At 33.9% G+C, this 20791-nt stretch overlaps 1 protein-coding gene across 3 annotated transcripts in view; it reads right to left on the bottom strand.

The window, feature by feature from the left end:
- The window catches only part of LOC118966122 (regulator of G-protein signaling 17-like), a 125917-nt gene extending 109770 nt beyond the window's left edge, over window positions 1-16147 (bottom strand). For 2 of the 3 annotated variants that reach the window (XM_036989038.1, XM_036989037.1), the window contains exon 1: window positions 15989-16147. In XM_036989038.1, the coding sequence (XP_036844933.1) occupies window positions 15989-16045 (57 nt within the window). In that variant the 5' untranslated portion in view covers window positions 16046-16147. The remainder of the gene's footprint in view (window positions 1-15988) is intronic. The other variant, XM_036989039.1, reaches the window with a different exon arrangement.
- Window positions 16148-20791: the final 4644 nt, after the last annotated feature.

Raw genomic sequence — 20791 nt, forward strand, 5'->3', positions numbered from 1 at the left:
ACTGTCACTTTAGTGTTAGTTTCCTTACATTTATAACTGTCACTTTAGTGTTAGTTTCCTTACATTTATAACTGTCACTTTAGTGTTGGTTTCCTTACGTTTATAACTGTCACTTTAGTGTTTCCTCACATTTATAACTGTCACTTTAGTGTTTCCTTACATTTATAACTGTCACTTTAGTGTTAGTTTCCTTACATTTATAACTGTCACTTTAGTGTTGGTTTCCTTACGTTTATAACTGTCACTTTAGTGTTTCCTTACATTTATAACTGTCACTTTAGTGTTAGTTTCCTTACATTTATAACTGTCACTTTAGTGTTTCCTCACATTTATAACTGTCACTTTAGTGTTAGTTTCCTCACATTTATAACTGTCACTTTAGTGTTAGTTTCCTCACATTTATAACTGTCACTTTAGTGTTGGTTTCCTTACATTTATAACTGTCACTTTAGTTTCCTCACATTTATAACTGTCACTTTAGTGTTTCCTTACATTTATAACTGTCACTTTAGTGTTTGTTTCCTTACATTTATAACTGTCACTTTAGTGTTAGTTTCCTTACATTTATAACTGTCACTTTAGTGTTAGTTTCCTTACATTTATAACTGTCACTTTAGTGTTGGTTTCCTTACATTTATAACTGTCACTTTAGTGTTTCCTTACATTTATAACTGTCACTTTAGTGTTGGTTTCCTTACATTTATAACTGTCACTTTAGTGTTTCCTTACATTTATAACTGTCACTTTAGTGTTAGTTTCCTCACATTTATAACTGTCACTTTAGTGTTAGTTTCCTTACATTTATAACTGTCACTTTAGTGTTTCCTCACATTTATAACTGTCACTTTAATGTTAGTTTCCTCACATTTATAACTGTCACTTTAGTGTTTCCTCACATTTATAACTGTCACTTTAGTGTTAGTTTCCTTACATTTATAACTGTCACTTTAGTTTCCTCACATTTATAACTGTCACTTTAGTGTTTCCTCACATTTATAACTGTCACTTTAGTGTTAGTTTCCTCACATTTATAACTGTCACTTTAGTGTTAGTTTCCTCACATTTATAACTGTCACTTTAGTGTTAGTTTCCTTACATTTATAACTGTCACTTTAGTGTTAGTTTCCTCACATTTATAACTGTCACTTTAGTGTTAGTTTCCTTACATTTATAACTGTCACTTTAGTGTTTCCTTACATTTATAACTGTCACTTTAGTGTTTCCTCACATTTATAACTGTCACTTTAGTGTTAGTTTCCTCACATTTATAACTGTCACTTTAGTGTTTCCTCACATTTATAACTGTCACTTTAGTGTTAGTTTCCTTACATTTAGAACTGTCACTTTAGTGTTAGTTTCCTTACATTTATAACTGTCACTTTAGTGTTTCCTCACATTTATAACTGTCACTTTAGTGTTAGTTTCCTTACATTTATAACTGTCACTTTAGTGTTAGTTTACTCACATTTATAACTGTCACTTTAGTGTTTCCTTACATTTATAACTGTCACAATAGTGTTTCCTTACATTTATAACTGTCACTTTAGTGTTAGTTTCCTCACATTTATAACTGTCACTTTAGTGTTTCAACACAGTTATAACTGTCACTTTAGTGTTAGTTTCCTCACATTTATAACTGTCACTTTAGTGTTTCAACACAGTTATAACTGTCACTTTAGTGCTTCTTTACATTTATAACTGTCACTTGAGTGTTAGTTTCCTCACATTTATAACTGTCACTTTAATGTTAGTTTCCTCACATTTATAACTGTCACTTAAGGTTTAGTTTCCTTACATTTATAACTGTCACTTTAGTGTTAGTTTCCTCACATTTATAACTGTCACTTTAGTGTTAGTTTCCTCACATTTATAACTGTCACTTTAGTGTTAGTTTCCTTACATTTATAACTGTCACTTTAGTGTTAGTTTCCTTACATTTATAACTGTCACTTTAGTGTTGGTTTCCTTACGTTTATAACTGTCACTTTAGTGTTTCCTCACATTTATAACTGTCACTTTAGTGTTTCCTTACATTTATAACTGTCACTTTAGTGTTAGTTTCCTTACATTTATAACTGTCACTTTAGTGTTGGTTTCCTTACGTTTATAACTGTCACTTTAGTGTTTCCTTACATTTATAACTGTCACTTTAGTGTTAGTTTCCTTACATTTATAACTGTCACTTTAGTGTTTCCTCACATTTATAACTGTCACTTTAGTGTTAGTTTCCTCACATTTATAACTGTCACTTTAGTGTTAGTTTCCTCACATTTATAACTGTCACTTTAGTGTTGGTTTCCTTACATTTATAACTGTCACTTTAGTTTCCTCACATTTATAACTGTCACTTTAGTGTTTCCTTACATTTATAACTGTCACTTTAGTGTTTGTTTCCTTACATTTATAACTGTCACTTTAGTGTTAGTTTCCTTACATTTATAACTGTCACTTTAGTATTAGTTTCCTTACATTTATAACTGTCACTTTAGTGTTGGTTTCCTTACATTTATAACTGTCACTTTAGTGTTTCCTTACATTTATAACTGTCACTTTAGTGTTGGTTTCCTTACATTTATAACTGTCACTTTAGTGTTTCCTTACATTTATAACTGTCACTTTAGTGTTAGTTTCCTCACATTTATAACTGTCACTTTAGTGTTAGTTTCCTTACATTTATAACTGTCACTTTAGTGTTTCCTCACATTTATAACTGTCACTTTAATGTTAGTTTCCTCACATTTATAACTGTCACTTTAGTGTTTCCTCACATTTATAACTGTCACTTTAGTGTTAGTTTCCTTACATTTATAACTGTCACTTTAGTTTCCTCACATTTATAACTGTCACTTTAGTGTTTCCTCACATTTATAACTGTCACTTTAGTGTTAGTTTCCTCACATTTATAACTGTCACTTTAGTGTTAGTTTCCTCACATTTATAACTGTCACTTTAGTGTTAGTTTCCTTACATTTATAACTGTCACTTTAGTGTTAGTTTCCTCACATTTATAACTGTCACTTTAGTGTTAGTTTCCTTACATTTATAACTGTCACTTTAGTGTTTCCTTACATTTATAACTGTCACTTTAGTGTTTCCTCACATTTATAACTGTCACTTTAGTGTTAGTTTCCTTACATTTATAACTGTCACTTTAGTGTTAGTTTCCTTACATTTATAACTGTAACTTTAGTGTTAGTTTCCTTACATTTATAACTGTCACTTTAGTGTTAGTTTTCTTACATTTATAACTGTCACTTTAGTGTTAGTTTCCTTACATTTATAACTGTCACTTTAGTGTTAGTTTCCTTACATTTATAACTGTCACTTTAGTGTTAGTTTCCTCACATTTATAACTGTCATTTTAGTGTTAGTTTCCTTACATTTATAACTGTCACTTTAGTGTTAGTTTCCTTACATTTATAACTGTCACTTTAGTGTTGGTTTCCTTACATTTATAACTGTCACTTTAGTGTTAGTTTCCTTACATTTATAACTGTCACTTTAGTGTTAGTTTCCTCACATTTATAACTGTCACTTTAGTGTTAGTTTCCTTACATTTATAACTGTCACTTTAGTGTTAGTTTCCTTACATTTATAACTGTCACTTTAGTGTTAGTTTCCTTACATTTATAACTGTCACTTTAGTGTTGGTTTCCTTACATTTATAACTGTCACTTTAGTGTTAGTTTCCTTACATTTATAACTGTCACTTTAGTGTTAGTTTCCTTACATTTATAACTGTCACTTTAGTGTTGGTTTCCTTACATTTATAACTGTCACTTTAGTGTTAGTTTCCTTACGTTTATAACTGTCACTTTAGTGTTAGTTTCCTCACATTTCTAACTGTCACTTTAGTGTTAGTTTCCTCACATTTATAACTGTCACTTTAGTGTTAGTTTCCTCACATTTATAACTGTCACTTTAGTGTTTCCTTACATTTATAACTGTCACTTTAGTGTTTCCTCACATTTATAACTGTCACTTTAGTGTTTCCTCACATTTATAACTGTCACTTTAGTGTTTCCTTACATTTATAACTGTCACTTTAGTGTTAGTTTTCTCACATTTATAACTGTCACTTTAGTGTTTCCTCACATTTATAACTGTCACTTTAGTGTTTCCTTACATTTATAACTGTCACTTTAGTTTCCTCACATTTATAACTGTCACTTTAGTTTCCTTACATTTATAACTGTCACTTTAGTGTTAGTTTCCTCACATTTATAACTGTCACTTTAGTTTCCTCACATTTATAACTGTCACTTTAGTTTCCTTACATTTAGAACTGTCACTTCAGTGTTAGTTTCCTCACATTTATAACTGTCACTTTAGTGTTAGTTTCCTTACATTTATAACTGTCACTTTAGTGTTTCCTTACATTTATAACTGTCACTTTAGTGTTAGTTTCCTTACATTTATAACTGTCACTTTAGTGTTTCCTCACATTTATAACTGTCACTTTAGTGTTAGTTTCCTCACATTTATAACTGTCACTTTAGTGTTAGTTTCCTCACATTTATAACTGTCACTTTAGTGTTGGTTTCCTTACATTTATAACTGTCACTTTAGTTTCCTCACATTTATAACTGTCACTTTAGTGTTTCCTTACATTTATAACTGTCACTTTAGTGTTTGTTTCCTTACATTTATAACTGTCACTTTAGTGTTAGTTTCCTTACATTTATAACTGTCACTTTAGTATTAGTTTCCTTACATTTATAACTGTCACTTTAGTGTTGGTTTCCTTACATTTATAACTGTCACTTTAGTGTTTCCTTACATTTATAACTGTCACTTTAGTGTTGGTTTCCTTACATTTATAACTGTCACTTTAGTGTTTCCTTACATTTATAACTGTCACTTTAGTGTTAGTTTCCTCACATTTATAACTGTCACTTTAGTGTTAGTTTCCTTACATTTATAACTGTCACTTTAGTGTTTCCTCACATTTATAACTGTCACTTTAATGTTAGTTTCCTCACATTTATAACTGTCACTTTAGTGTTTCCTCACATTTATAACTGTCACTTTAGTGTTAGTTTCCTTACATTTATAACTGTCACTTTAGTTTCCTCACATTTATAACTGTCACTTTAGTGTTTCCTCACATTTATAACTGTCACTTTAGTGTTAGTTTCCTCACATTTATAACTGTCACTTTAGTGTTAGTTTCCTCACATTTATAACTGTCACTTTAGTGTTAGTTTCCTTACATTTATAACTGTCACTTTAGTGTTAGTTTCCTCACATTTATAACTGTCACTTTAGTGTTAGTTTCCTTACATTTATAACTGTCACTTTAGTGTTTCCTTACATTTATAACTGTCACTTTAGTGTTTCCTCACATTTATAACTGTCACTTTAGTGTTAGTTTCCTTACATTTATAACTGTCACTTTAGTGTTAGTTTCCTTACATTTATAACTGTAACTTTAGTGTTAGTTTCCTTACATTTATAACTGTCACTTTAGTGTTAGTTTTCTTACATTTATAACTGTCACTTTAGTGTTAGTTTCCTTACATTTATAACTGTCACTTTAGTGTTAGTTTCCTTACATTTATAACTGTCACTTTAGTGTTAGTTTCCTCACATTTATAACTGTCATTTTAGTGTTAGTTTCCTTACATTTATAACTGTCACTTTAGTGTTAGTTTCCTTACATTTATAACTGTCACTTTAGTGTTGGTTTCCTTACATTTATAACTGTCACTTTAGTGTTAGTTTCCTTACATTTATAACTGTCACTTTAGTGTTAGTTTCCTCACATTTATAACTGTCACTTTAGTGTTAGTTTCCTTACATTTATAACTGTCACTTTAGTGTTAGTTTCCTTACATTTATAACTGTCACTTTAGTGTTAGTTTCCTTACATTTATAACTGTCACTTTAGTGTTGGTTTCCTTACATTTATAACTGTCACTTTAGTGTTAGTTTCCTTACATTTATAACTGTCACTTTAGTGTTAGTTTCCTTACATTTATAACTGTCACTTTAGTGTTGGTTTCCTTACATTTATAACTGTCACTTTAGTGTTAGTTTCCTTACGTTTATAACTGTCACTTTAGTGTTAGTTTCCTCACATTTCTAACTGTCACTTTAGTGTTAGTTTCCTCACATTTATAACTGTCACTTTAGTGTTAGTTTCCTCACATTTATAACTGTCACTTTAGTGTTTCCTTACATTTATAACTGTCACTTTAGTGTTTCCTCACATTTATAACTGTCACTTTAGTGTTTCCTCACATTTATAACTGTCACTTTAGTGTTTCCTTACATTTATAACTGTCACTTTAGTGTTAGTTTTCTCACATTTATAACTGTCACTTTAGTGTTTCCTCACATTTATAACTGTCACTTTAGTGTTTCCTTACATTTATAACTGTCACTTTAGTTTCCTCACATTTATAACTGTCACTTTAGTTTCCTTACATTTATAACTGTCACTTTAGTGTTAGTTTCCTCACATTTATAACTGTCACTTTAGTTTCCTCACATTTATAACTGTCACTTTAGTTTCCTTACATTTAGAACTGTCACTTCAGTGTTAGTTTCCTCACATTTATAACTGTCACTTTAGTGTTAGTTTCCTTACATTTATAACTGTCACTTTAGTGTTTCCTTACATTTATAACTGTCACTTTAGTGTTTCCTCACATTTATAACTGTCACTTTAGTGTTTCCTTACATTTATAACTGTCAATTTAGTGTTTCCTTACATTTATAACTGTCACTTTAGTGTTTCCTCACATTTATAACTGTCACTTTAGTGTTTCCTCACATTCATAACTGTCACTTTAGTGTTTCCTTACATTTATAACTGTCACTTTAGTGTTAGTTTCCTCACATTTATAACTGTCACTTTAGTGTTTCCTCACATTTATAACTGTCACTTTAGTGTTAGTTTCCTTACATTTAGAACTGTCACTTTAGTGTTAGTTTCCTTACATTTATAACTGTCACTTTAGTGTTTCCTCACATTTATAACTGTCACTTTAGTGTTAGTTTCCTTACATTTATAACTGTCACTTTAGTGTTAGTTTACTCACATTTATAACTGTCACTTTAGTGTTTCCTTACATTTATAACTGTCACAATAGTGTTTCCTTACATTTATAACTGTCACTTTAGTGTTAGTTTCCTCACATTTATAACTGTCACTTTAGTGTTTCAACACAGTTATAACTGTCACTTTAGTGTTAGTTTCCTCACATTTATAACTGTCACTTTAGTGTTTCAACACAGTTATAACTGTCACTTTAGTGCTTCTTTACATTTATAACTGTCACTTGAGTGTTAGTTTCCTCACATTTATAACTGTCACTTTAATGTTAGTTTCCTCACATTTATAACTGTCACTTAAGGTTTAGTTTCCTTACATTTATAACTGTCACTTTAGTGTTAGTTTCCTCACATTTATAACTGTCACTTTAGTGTTAGTTTCCTCACATTTATAACTGTCACTTTAGTGTTAGTTTCCTTACATTTATAACTGTCACTTTAGTGTTAGTTTCCTTACATTTATAACTGTCACTTTAGTGTTGGTTTCCTTACGTTTATAACTGTCACTTTAGTGTTTTCTCACATTTATAACTGTCACTTTAGTGTTTCCTTACATTTATAACTGTCACTTTAGTGTTAGTTTCCTTACATTTATAACTGTCACTTTAGTGTTGGTTTCCTTACGTTTATAACTGTCACTTTAGTGTTTCCTTACATTTATAACTGTCACTTTAGTGTTAGTTTCCTTACATTTATAACTGTCACTTTAGTGTTTCCTCACATTTATAACTGTCACTTTAGTGTTAGTTTCCTCACATTTATAACTGTCACTTTAGTGTTAGTTTCCTCACATTTATAACTGTCACTTTAGTGTTGGTTTCCTTACATTTATAACTGTCACTTTAGTTTCCTCACATTTATAACTGTCACTTTAGTGTTTCCTTACATTTATAACTGTCACTTTAGTGTTTGTTTCCTTACGTTTATAACTGTCACTTTAGTGTTAGTTTCCTCACATTTCTAACTGTCACTTTAGTGTTAGTTTCCTCACATTTATAACTGTCACTTTAGTGTTAGTTTCCTCACATTTATAACTGTCACTTTAGTGTTTCCTTACATTTATAACTGTCACTTTAGTGTTTCCTCACATTTATAACTGTCACTTTAGTGTTTCCTCACATTTATAACTGTCACTTTAGTGTTTCCTTACATTTATAACTGTCACTTTAGTGTTAGTTTTCTCACATTTATAACTGTCACTTTAGTGTTTCCTCACATTTATAACTGTCACTTTAGTGTTTCCTTACATTTATAACTGTCACTTTAGTTTCCTCACATTTATAACTGTCACTTTAGTTTCCTTACATTTATAACTGTCACTTTAGTGTTAGTTTCCTCACATTTATAACTGTCACTTTAGTTTCCTCACATTTATAACTGTCACTTTAGTTTCCTTACATTTAGAACTGTCACTTCAGTGTTAGTTTCCTCACATTTATAACTGTCACTTTAGTGTTAGTTTCCTTACATTTATAACTGTCACTTTAGTGTTTCCTTACATTTATAACTGTCACTTTAGTGTTTCCTCACATTTATAACTGTCACTTTAGTGTTTCCTTACATTTATAACTGTCAATTTAGTGTTTCCTTACATTTATAACTGTCACTTTAGTGTTTCCTCACATTTATAACTGTCACTTTAGTGTTTCCTCACATTCATAACTGTCACTTTAGTGTTTCCTTACATTTATAACTGTCACTTTAGTGTTAGTTTCCTCACATTTATAACTGTCACTTTAGTGTTTCCTCACATTTATAACTGTCACTTTAGTGTTAGTTTCCTTACATTTAGAACTGTCACTTTAGTGTTAGTTTCCTTACATTTATAACTGTCACTTTAGTGTTTCCTCACATTTATAACTGTCACTTTAGTGTTAGTTTCCTTACATTTATAACTGTCACTTTAGTGTTAGTTTACTCACATTTATAACTGTCACTTTAGTGTTTCCTTACATTTATAACTGTCACAATAGTGTTTCCTTACATTTATAACTGTCACTTTAGTGTTAGTTTCCTCACATTTATAACTGTCACTTTAGTGTTTCAACACAGTTATAACTGTCACTTTAGTGTTAGTTTCCTCACATTTATAACTGTCACTTTAGTGTTTCAACACAGTTATAACTGTCACTTTAGTGCTTCTTTACATTTATAACTGTCACTTGAGTGTTAGTTTCCTCACATTTATAACTGTCACTTTAATGTTAGTTTCCTCACATTTATAACTGTCACTTAAGGTTTAGTTTCCTTACATTTATAACTGTCACTTTAGTGTTAGTTTCCTCACATTTATAACTGTCACTTTAGTGTTAGTTTCCTTACATTTATAACTGTCACTTTAGTGTTAGTTTCCTTACATTTATAACTGTCACTTTAGTGTTAGTTTCCTTACATTTATAACTGTCACTTTAGTGTTAGTTTCCTTACATTTATAACTGTCACTTTAGTGTTGGTTTCCTTACGTTTATAACTGTCACTTTAGTGTTTCCTCACATTTATAACTGTCACTTTAGTGTTTCCTTACATTTATAACTGTCACTTTAGTGTTAGTTTCCTTACATTTATAACTGTCACTTTAGTGTTGGTTTCCTTACGTTTATAACTGTCACTTTAGTGTTTCCTTACATTTATAACTGTCACTTTAGTGTTAGTTTCCTTACATTTATAACTGTCACTTTAGTGTTTCCTCACATTTATAACTGTCACTTTAGTGTTAGTTTCCTCACATTTATAACTGTCACTTTAGTGTTAGTTTCCTCACATTTATAACTGTCACTTTAGTGTTGGTTTCCTTACATTTATAACTGTCACTTTAGTTTCCTCACATTTATAACTGTCACTTTAGTGTTTCCTTACATTTATAACTGTCACTTTAGTGTTTGTTTCCTTACATTTATAACTGTCACTTTAGTGTTAGTTTCCTTACATTTATAACTGTCACTTTAGTGTTAGTTTCCTTACATTTATAACTGTCACTTTAGTGTTGGTTTCCTTACATTTATAACTGTCACTTTAGTGTTTCCTTACATTTATAACTGTCACTTTAGTGTTGGTTTCCTTACATTTATAACTGTCACTTTAGTGTTTCCTTACATTTATAACTGTCACTTTAGTGTTAGTTTCCTCACATTTATAACTGTCACTTTAGTGTTAGTTTCCTTACATTTATAACTGTCACTTTAGTGTTAGTTTCCTTACATTTATAACTGTCACTTTAGTGTTTCCTCACATTTATAACTGTCACTTTAATGTTAGTTTCCTCACATTTATAACTGTCACTTTAGTGTTTCCTCACATTTATAACTGTCACTTTAGTGTTAGTTTCCTTACATTTATAACTGTCACTTTAGTTTCCTCACATTTATAACTGTCACTTTAGTGTTTCCTCACATTTATAACTGTCACTTTAGTGTTAGTTTCCTCACATTTATAACTGTCACTTTAGTGTTAGTTTCCTCACATTTATAACTGTCACTTTAGTGTTAGTTTCCTTACATTTATAACTGTCACTTTAGTGTTAGTTTCCTCACATTTATAACTGTCACTTTAGTGTTAGTTTCCTTACATTTATAACTGTCACTTTAGTGTTTCCTTACATTTATAACTGTCACTTTAGTGTTTCCTCACATTTATAACTGTCACTTTAGTGTTAGTTTCCTTACATTTATAACTGTCACTTTAGTGTTAGTTTCCTTACATTTATAACTGTCACTTTAGTGTTAGTTTCCTTACATTTATAACTGTCACTTTAGTGTTAGTTTCCTTACATTTATAACTGTCACTTTAGTGTTAGTTTCCTTACATTTATAACTGTCACTTTAGTGTTAGTTTCCTTACATTTATAACTGTCACTTTAGTGTTAGTTTCCTCACATTTATAACTGTCATTTTAGTGTTAGTTTCCTTACATTTATAACTGTCACTTTAGTGTTAGTTTCCTTACATTTATAACTGTCACTTTAGTGTTGGTTTCCTTACATTTATAACTGTCACTTTAGTGTTAGTTTCCTTACATTTATAACTGTCACTTTAGTGTTAGTTTCCTCACATTTATAACTGTCACTTTAGTGTTAGTTTCCTTACATTTATAACTGTCACTTTAGTGTTAGTTTCCTTACATTTATAACTGTCACTTTAGTGTTAGTTTCCTTACATTTATAACTGTCACTTTAGTGTTGGTTTCCTTACATTTATAACTGTCACTTTAGTGTTAGTTTCCTTACATTTATAACTGTCACTTTAGTGTTAGTTTCCTTACATTTATAACTGTCACTTTAGTGTTGGTTTCCTTACATTTATAACTGTCACTTTAGTGTTAGTTTCCTTACGTTTATAACTGTCACTTTAGTGTTAGTTTCCTCACATTTCTAACTGTCACTTTAGTGTTAGTTTCCTCACATTTATAACTGTCACTTTAGTGTTAGTTTCCTCACATTTATAACTGTCACTTTAGTGTTTCCTTACATTTATAACTGTCACTTTAGTGTTTCCTCACATTTATAACTGTCACTTTAGTGTTTCCTCACATTTATAACTGTCACTTTAGTGTTTCCTTACATTTATAACTGTCACTTTAGTGTTAGTTTTCTCACATTTATAACTGTCACTTTAGTGTTTCCTCACATTTATAACTGTCACTTTAGTGTTTCCTTACATTTATAACTGTCACTTTAGTTTCCTCACATTTATAACTGTCACTTTAGTTTCCTTACATTTATAACTGTCACTTTAGTGTTAGTTTCCTCACATTTATAACTGTCACTTTAGTTTCCTCACATTTATAACTGTCACTTTAGTTTCCTTACATTTAGAACTGTCACTTCAGTGTTAGTTTCCTCACATTTATAACTGTCACTTTAGTGTTAGTTTCCTTACATTTATAACTGTCACTTTAGTGTTTCCTCACATTTATAACTGTCACTTTAGCTTCCTCACATTTATAACTGTCACTTTAGTGTTAGTTTCCTCACGTTTATAACTGTCACTTTAGTGTTAGTTTCCTCACATTTATAACTGTCACTTTAGTGTTTCCTTACATTTATAACTGTCACATTAGTGTTAGTTTCCTCACATTTATAACTGTCACTTTAGTGTTAGTTTCCTCACATTTATAACTGTCACTTTAGTGTTTCCTCACATTCATAACTGTCACTTTAGTGTTTCCTCACATTCATAACTGTCACTTTAGTGTTTCCTTACATTTATAACTGTCACTTTAGTGTTAGTTTCCTCACATTTATAACTGTCACTTTAGTGTTTCCTCACATTTATAACTGTCACTTTAGTGTTAGTTTCCTCACATTTATAACTGTCACTTTAGTGTTAGTTTCCTCACATTTATAACTGTCACTTTAGTGTTAGTTTCCTCACATTTATAACTGTCACTTTAGTGTTAGTTTCCTCACATTTATAACTGTCATTTTAGTGTTAGTTTACTCACATTTATAACTGTCACTTTAGTGTTTCCTTACATTTATAACTGTCACAATAGTGTTTCCTTACATTTATAACTGTCACTTTAGTGTTAGTTTCCTCACATTTATAACTGTCACTTTAGTGTTAGTTTCCTCACATTTATAACTGTCACTTTAGTGTTTCAACACAGTTATAACTGTCACTTTAGTGTTAGTTTCCTCACATTTATAACTGTCACTTTAGTGTTTCAACACAGTTATAACTGTCACTTTAGTGCTTCTTTACATTTATAACTGTCACTTGAGTGTTAGTTTCCTCACATTTATAACTGTCACTTTAATGTTAGTTTCCTCACATTTATAACTGTCACTTAAGGTTTAGTTTCCTTACATTTATAACTGTCACTTTAGTGTTAGTTTCCTCACATTTATAACTGTCACTTTAGTGTTAGTTTCCTCACATTTATAACTGTCACTTTAGTGTTAGTTTCCTCACATTTATAACTGTCACTTTAGTGTTAGTTTCCTTACATTTATAACTGTCACTTTAGTTTCCTTACATTTATAACTGTCACTTTAGTATTTCCTCACATTTATAACTGTCACTTTAGTGTTAGTTTCCTCACATTTATAACTGTCACTTTAGTGTTAGTTTCCTCACATTTATAACTGTCACTTTAGTGTTAGTTTCCTCAGATTCATAACTGTCACTTTAGTGTTAGTTTCCTCACATTTATAACTGTCACTTTAGTGTTGTTTCCTAACATTTATAACTCTCACTTTAGTGTTAGTTTTCTCAGACTCATAACTGTCACTTTAGTGTTAGTTTCCTCACATTTATAACTGTCACTTTAGTGTTAGTTTCCTCACATTTATAACTGTCACTTTAGTTTCCTCACATTTATAACTGTCACTTTAGTGTTAGTTTCCTCACATTTATAACTGTCACTATTAGTGTTTCCTCACATTTATAACTGTCACTTTAGTGTTAGTTTCCTCACATTTATAACTGTCACTTTAGTGTTTCCTCACATTTATAACTGTCACTTTAGTGTTTCCTCACATTTATAACTGTCACGTTAGTGTTTCCTTACATTTATAACTGTGTTAGTTTCCTTCAGTTTCTAGCCTACATCTTGCACTCCATTCTGTTGACCATTCTTTCCTCTGTCACGTCCATTGTAGTTGTTCTTGAGGGTTGCTAGAATTAGTAGATTATATTAGGCTAATGTTGTGCAATAATTTAGGACATGTAGCCTTTATTAGTCTTCATGGAACTCTGACCACACTTTTCAGTTTAAACCTGGAGCCTGGCGCACGGTGCACAACGACTGGACCGTTGTCATTACAGTCCCATGATTCATGAGGATTGGTAGATTTATAGGACTACTGTTCAACCCCTATTGTACACTTTTCTCACCTTCCAATATTTCATAGATTGAACAACTGAGTATGGCAACTTTCAGGATGAATCAAACGACAGTATTTTTGATTCATCAATATATTTAGTGCGTACAGGCTCTCCAAACCTGTTTTTTTAATGATTCACACATACCTTGCTAACCCTAAAATGTGCCTAAATAATGTACAAAATCAGAGTATTTTTAAATCTACTATTTGGTGCTGAAACTGAGAAGAAAATGCATAGATGGCTTTTTTTCATTGATCCCTATATTCTGAACCCGTTCTCTCCACGTACTCTAGTGTGTCTGTTGACAAAATTCTAATTAAAGGTACACTGTATTTAAAGGGATGGTTTAAGATAGAATGTACTGAAAACCCGATTGAACGCAAACTCACTTTAATGTCTGTTTGGGCTCCTCAATTTCCCTATCATGTTGATGTGTTTCAACAGGGTGAATAGCCTGTCTTCAGCACCTCTCCATGTTGCTCATGTCTCTAACCTACAAGAGAGTCATCTCCATGACACGTCAGATAACAGAAAGAAAAAAAAAACGTTTTACTCTTGACTTTTGTTGTGGAAACTAAATATGTTTGGTCTCAGCTGTGTTCTCAACCTGAAGTTTTGGAAGTTTTGCCTCCTACCCCCCCCCCCCCCCCCCCCCCCCCCCTCATATCCGGAATCGAGAGTTAAGGAGTTTGGCTCGCGCGAACACGGTTGTTTTTTTTGTGTTTTTTTAAAGCGCTCGGTTTCACGCGCCTATTTTGGGGACGCGCGAAATTCATTCACTCGAACGTGTCGCGCGTGAATCGGGAACGCGCTTTTTACTACACGAACGCGCTTTTACACACTAAAACGATCAATATTAAAGATGGGTTAATGATGATGATGTCTAGTGTTAACTGTAACACATATATATGATATCTAGGCCTAATCAATAGAACCTCTGACAAAACCTACTTCCAAAAGGGCATCGTTTAAAAATATATATATTTTATTTTTGCACTTCCTCGATGATCCGACGAGAGAAAATAGCCAGCATGTAGGCTGTTGCCTTCCTCCCACTATAGGTAGACTACATGTCAAAACACTAAAACGAGTATTCGTTCAAAACGCACATAATTCGTTAACCGTAACCCATACTTGCAAAGATCTGTAGCCTATATAATGACTTGTGTGGCTAGGCTGAGTAGAGCATCACGATATGATATGAGAAAAATCACCAAACCCTCTCATAGCCTTCTATTGCATGAAGGATAACTGACGGATGTCATGCAACGAGCAACAAAAAAAGAGACATCTGACGAGACCGTTTGCAATATAGCCTGCCGGTCGCATTCGGTCTTCCGCTCCCGTAGTGATTGCGCAGAGGAAACATCTAACTTGGCTGATCAAATGAATCTGCTTTCAATATCACAGTTAGCAGGCTAACAGTGAACATGCTTACGCTAGTCATAATGATGACAAATACATCATATCATTAGTGCCGAGAGAGAGAGAGAGAGAGAGAGAGAGAGGGAGAGAGAGAGAGAGAGGGAGAGAGAGTAGAGAGAGAGAGAGAGAGAGAAAGAGAGAGAGAGAGAGAGAGACAGAGAGAGAGTAGAGAGACACAGAGAGAGAGAGAGAGGAATCCGACCAAAATGGAACAGATTGACATCTCCATATTGTTCCCTACTAATCGAGGGACCCATAGCAGAGCAGACATTCCACTAATAGAAATGAAGCAGTGTAAAAAAAGAAGCGACAAAATGAAGCGGCAGAAGCAGTAGTTCCCTACCTAACCTCTCTTCCTCAGTCAGTTTGGAATGAGAAACACAGTGGTTATTGTATCGAAAGACATATCGTTACTCTTGTTTCCATGAAAGCTGTATTCTCAGCATAATGACATTGGAGCGTTGTCAAAAACATGATTCCAAATACTAAAATGTTGTTTTACAGGTTTTGGGGAAAACACTAGAGGGGTTCGTTTCTTCAAGACAACCCGTTCTCTTCAGCAGTAGCCTAGGAATCACGGACCTTTTTTTCAAAACGGGATAAGCCGGAAAAACCCACCATTGACTGGCAAACTAAAAACCCTTTTTACAAATACATGACAATTATTAAATAATACTTACAATTGTTGCATTAAAATTGTCAGGAGGACGGTATCCGTTTCGTTTTCGGAGGCACATCCGTTTCTTTTTATGTTTTTTTTTTTATATGTAAGAATACTGTATCTATTCGCTGTTCCCGTGTTCCAGCGCGAGCTAGGATCTACACCCTTACCGGGGCGGACGGAGTGGCACTGCGCATGCGTGGAGCCGGACGGTTCAACACAGGCAGACAGAGCGGGCTGTTTACCAAGGAGAGTGACTTCCTCACTAATAGCTGGCATTTCTTATAAAACTAACTAAAACTATTTTATGTGCCGTAATAACTCATAATTAATTAGATCAAACTAACATATTGTTTAAGTAGATACTCGTCAACGTAATCATCCTCGTTTTCCTCCCCATATTCATCATCATCAAGTAAATAAACTGAAATTGCAACAACAACGACATTTTAATGACATAATAATAATAATCATCATCATAATTATAGTCATTATTTTTTCTTTACATAAGGTAAACCCAAGAAAGCCCCACATAGCCTAGACTACAACAGTGATGTTTTTTAATGATCTGATTATTTATTCCCAATAAGCCCAATCAACCACATTGATAAAAATAAAATAAAAATGTCACTAATTAATTCAAAGAAACTGTCGTTTCACACTCACACACTTTGACAACAAGTTACCTCACATACTTAATAAATGTCACCTCCTCTTCCATACGAACTATCGTGGTAGGCTAGTTCCAGCGAATCCCTGCGGATAAACGTTAAATGACTTAAGGAACACACCGTGTATGCTGTGCCGAGCTGTCTACGGCAACGTGATGGTTCATATCTGCCATGTGTTTCTGCCGTGGTTCTGTCCAGCAAGCGGCGCCAGACACCAACAATAGCCCAAAATGAAGACACGGACCCCCTGGCGCCTCAAAGCGTCTCTAGGGCCTATCTTTTTATGTCTAGAATCTATATGGTCTCGTTTGTTGCAGAACAATAACATTTAATTAGAATGAGTCATTTTTTGTTGTTGTTTTATTTTATTTTATTTTTTATTTCTTGACCATTTCCAGACTGTGTAGTCTAAACACTAGGCCTATGGACACATTTACTATTCTATTATGTATTATCAATTGGCGCACTGAATGATGTTCAATAGTTGCCGGATATTCGAAACGAAAATACACTTTATTCTTCTGTTATGTGTTTTTTTTATATCGTGAGATCTGCCGTTTGCCACACGGTGTCAGTAAAACTCTCTGAGATGGGAAGCGTCAGCTAACCATTTTCTTCCTCATTCCTGACGCAACCCAATACCACTCCCTACATGGGCATCTTTTGATAAATCCATGCAGGAGTCAAAGTGACAGCCTCATTCCAGAATCTTTATGTCAATGTCCTGTCTTGTAGGCTGTGGGCCTATTTTTTTTGTGGTGTTGAAAAGGATTGGAACGTGTTGAGATAACACATGTTGCGATTTATCTGACCTAAACTAATCTAAAATTCCATTGAATGGTGTGGGGAAAAATAAATATGTATCTCGTTGCTTCCTTATCAACAATCCATATTGTGTCGTGTCACAAATACACTATTTTAACAGTCGATATGTACTGACAAAGCCGTGCATGCAAATGCAAACAAAACACACTGACACACACACACACACACACACACACACACACACACACACACACACACACACACACACACACACACATTTGTCTTTAATTTCAAGTAAGGGATGGCTGTGTAAAGACATCTGGTTCTGCATCCAGAGCAAACAGTCTAGCTGTCATCCACAACAACACTTCCGATTGAGCTGTATTCTGTCCCCATCACACACAACCACCGACATTCACACACACACACACACACACACACACACACACACACACATACGTGGTGCGATCCAATCAGAGCCCTCCATCACCTCGTGTACTCCACTCCAACGGCCGTCCTCCCGGAGATCAATGTCATATGACTTTCGTGTTGATTTTCTGCTTCCCCGGCATTTGAGATAACGTCTGTAACCATCAGAGATAACCAAACAGAGACACACACACACACACACACACACACACACACACACACACACACACACACACACACACACACACACACACACACACACACACCGGCCAATGTGTCACTGTGTCAGTTACAGTTGAGGTCGGAAGTTTACATACACCTCAGCAAAATACATTTAAAGTCAGTTTTTCACAATTTCTGACATTTAATCCTAGTAAAAATTCCCTGTCTTTAGGTCAGTTAGGATCACCACTTTATTTTAAGAATGTGACATGTCAAGATAATAGTAGAGAGAATGATTTATTTCAACTTGTATTTCTTTCATCACATTCTGGGAAGAAGTTTACATACACTCAATTAGCATTTAGTAGCATTGCCTTTAAATTGTTCAACTTGGGTTCAACATTTCGGGTAGCCTTCCACAAGCTTCCCACAATACTTTGAGTGAATTTTGGCCCATTCCTCCTGACAGAGCTGGTGTAACTGAGTCAGGTTTGTAAGCCTCCTTGCTCGCACACACTTTTTCAGTTCTGCCCACAAATTTTCTATGGGATTTAGGTCAGGGCTTTGTGATGGCCACTCCAATACCTTGACTTTGTTGTCCTTAAGCCATTTTACCACAACTTTGGAAGTATGCTTGGGGTCATTGACAATTTAGAAGACCCATTTGTATTTATTTATTTCACCTTTATTTAACCAGGTAGGCAATTTGAGAACCAGTTCTCATTTACAATTGCGACCTGGCCAAGATAAAGCATTGCAGTTCGACACATACACAGAGTTACACATGGAGTAAAACAAACATACAGTCAAACATACAGTCAATACAGTAGAAAAATAAGTCTATATACGATGTGAACAAGTGAGGTGAGATAAGGGAGGTAAAGGCAAAAAAAAAGGCCATAGTGGCGAAGTAAATACAATATAGCAAGTAAATCACTGGAATGGTTCATTTGCAGTGGAAGAATGTGCAAAGTAGAGATACAAATAAATGGGGTGCAAAGGAGCAAAATAAATAAATACAGTAGGGAAAGAGGTAGTTGTTTGGGCTAAATTATAGATGGGTTATGTACAGGTGCGTATGTAACTTCCTGACTGATGTCCTGAGATGTTGCTTCAATATATCCACATAATTTTATTTTCTCATGATGCCATCTATTTTGTGAAGTGCACCAGTCCCTTCTGCAGCAAAGCACCCCCACAACATGATGCTGGCACCATCGTACTTCACAGTTAGGGATGGTGTTCTTCGGCTTACAAACCTCTCCCTTTTTCCTCCAAACATGACGATGGTCATTATGGCCAAACAGTTCTATTTTTGTTTCATCAGGCCAGAGGACATTTCTCCAAAGAGTACGATCTATGTCCCCATGTGCTGGTGGGCTGGTTTTGGAGCAGTGTCTTCTTCCTTGCTGAGCGGCCTTTCAGGTTATGTTGATATAGGACTCGTTTTACTGTGGATATAGATACTTTTGTACATGTTTCCTCCAGCATCTTCACAAGGTCCTTTGCTGTTGTCCTGGGATTGATTTGCACTTTTTGCACCAAAGTACGTTCATCTTAAGGAGACAGAACGTGTCTCCTACCTGAGCGGTATGACGGCTGCGTGGTCCCATGGTGTTTATACTTGAGTACTATTGTTTGTACAGATGAACGTGGTACCTTCAGGCGTTTGGATATTGCTTCCAAGGATGAACCAGACTTGTGGAGGTCTACAATTTTTTTTCTGGGGTCTTGGCTGATTTCTTTTGATTTTCCCATGATGTCAAGCAAATAGGCAGTGAGTTTGAAGGTGGGCCTTGAAATACATCCACAGGTACACCTCCAATTGACTCAAATTATGTTAATTAGCATCAGAAGCTTCTAAAGCCACGACATAATTTTACGGAATTTTCCAAGCTGTTTAAGGCACAGTAAACGTAGTGTATGTAAACCTCTGACCCGCTGGAATTGTGATACAGTGAATTATAAGTTAAATAATCTGTCTGTTAATTAACAATTGTTGGAAAAATTACTTGTGTCATGCACAAAGTAGATGTCCTAACCAACTTGCCAAAACTATAGTTTGTTCACAAGAAATGTGTGGAGTGGTTGAAAAATGAGATTTAACGACTTCAACCTAAGTGTATGTAAACTTCCAACTCCCACTGTATGTTTGGATATCGCACCCTGGCAGTTACTGTGGTTTGTACATCTTGAGACAACATAGCGACTACCACTTCCTTAAATTTGTCAGAACGTATATAATTGTAAAATAATTAAGAAATCTGTTTTATTTTTATGTGTTTGCTGAGGACATCTTAGTCGCACAATTTTACATCTTTTACAACTTCTGACTTCAACTGTAGGTGTCAGGTAGAAATACCCCGAGTATACCAAACATTAAGAACACCCTGAGTATACCAAACATTAAGAACACCCTGAGTATACCAAACATTAAGAACACCCCGAGTATACCAAACATTAAGAACACCCCGAGTATACCAAACATTAAGAACACCCGAGTATACAAAACATTAAGAACACCCTGAGTATACCAAACATTAAGAACACCTTCCTAATATTGAGTTGCATCACCCCCCCCAACACACACTTTTTTCAGAACAGTCTCAATTCATTGGGGCATGGGCTCTACAAGGTGTGGAAAGTGTTCCACAGGGAACCTGGTCCATGTTGACTCCAATGCTTCCCACAAAAAGTTGGCTGGATGTCCATTGACCATTCTTGATACACACAGGAAATTGTTGAGTGTGAAACCCCCCCCAGCCATTTTGCAGTTCTTGACCCAAACTAGTGCA

Source organism: Oncorhynchus mykiss, chromosome 9 (assembly GCF_013265735.2).
Source record: "Oncorhynchus mykiss isolate Arlee chromosome 9, USDA_OmykA_1.1, whole genome shotgun sequence".
Taxonomy (NCBI): domain Eukaryota; kingdom Metazoa; phylum Chordata; class Actinopteri; order Salmoniformes; family Salmonidae; genus Oncorhynchus; species Oncorhynchus mykiss.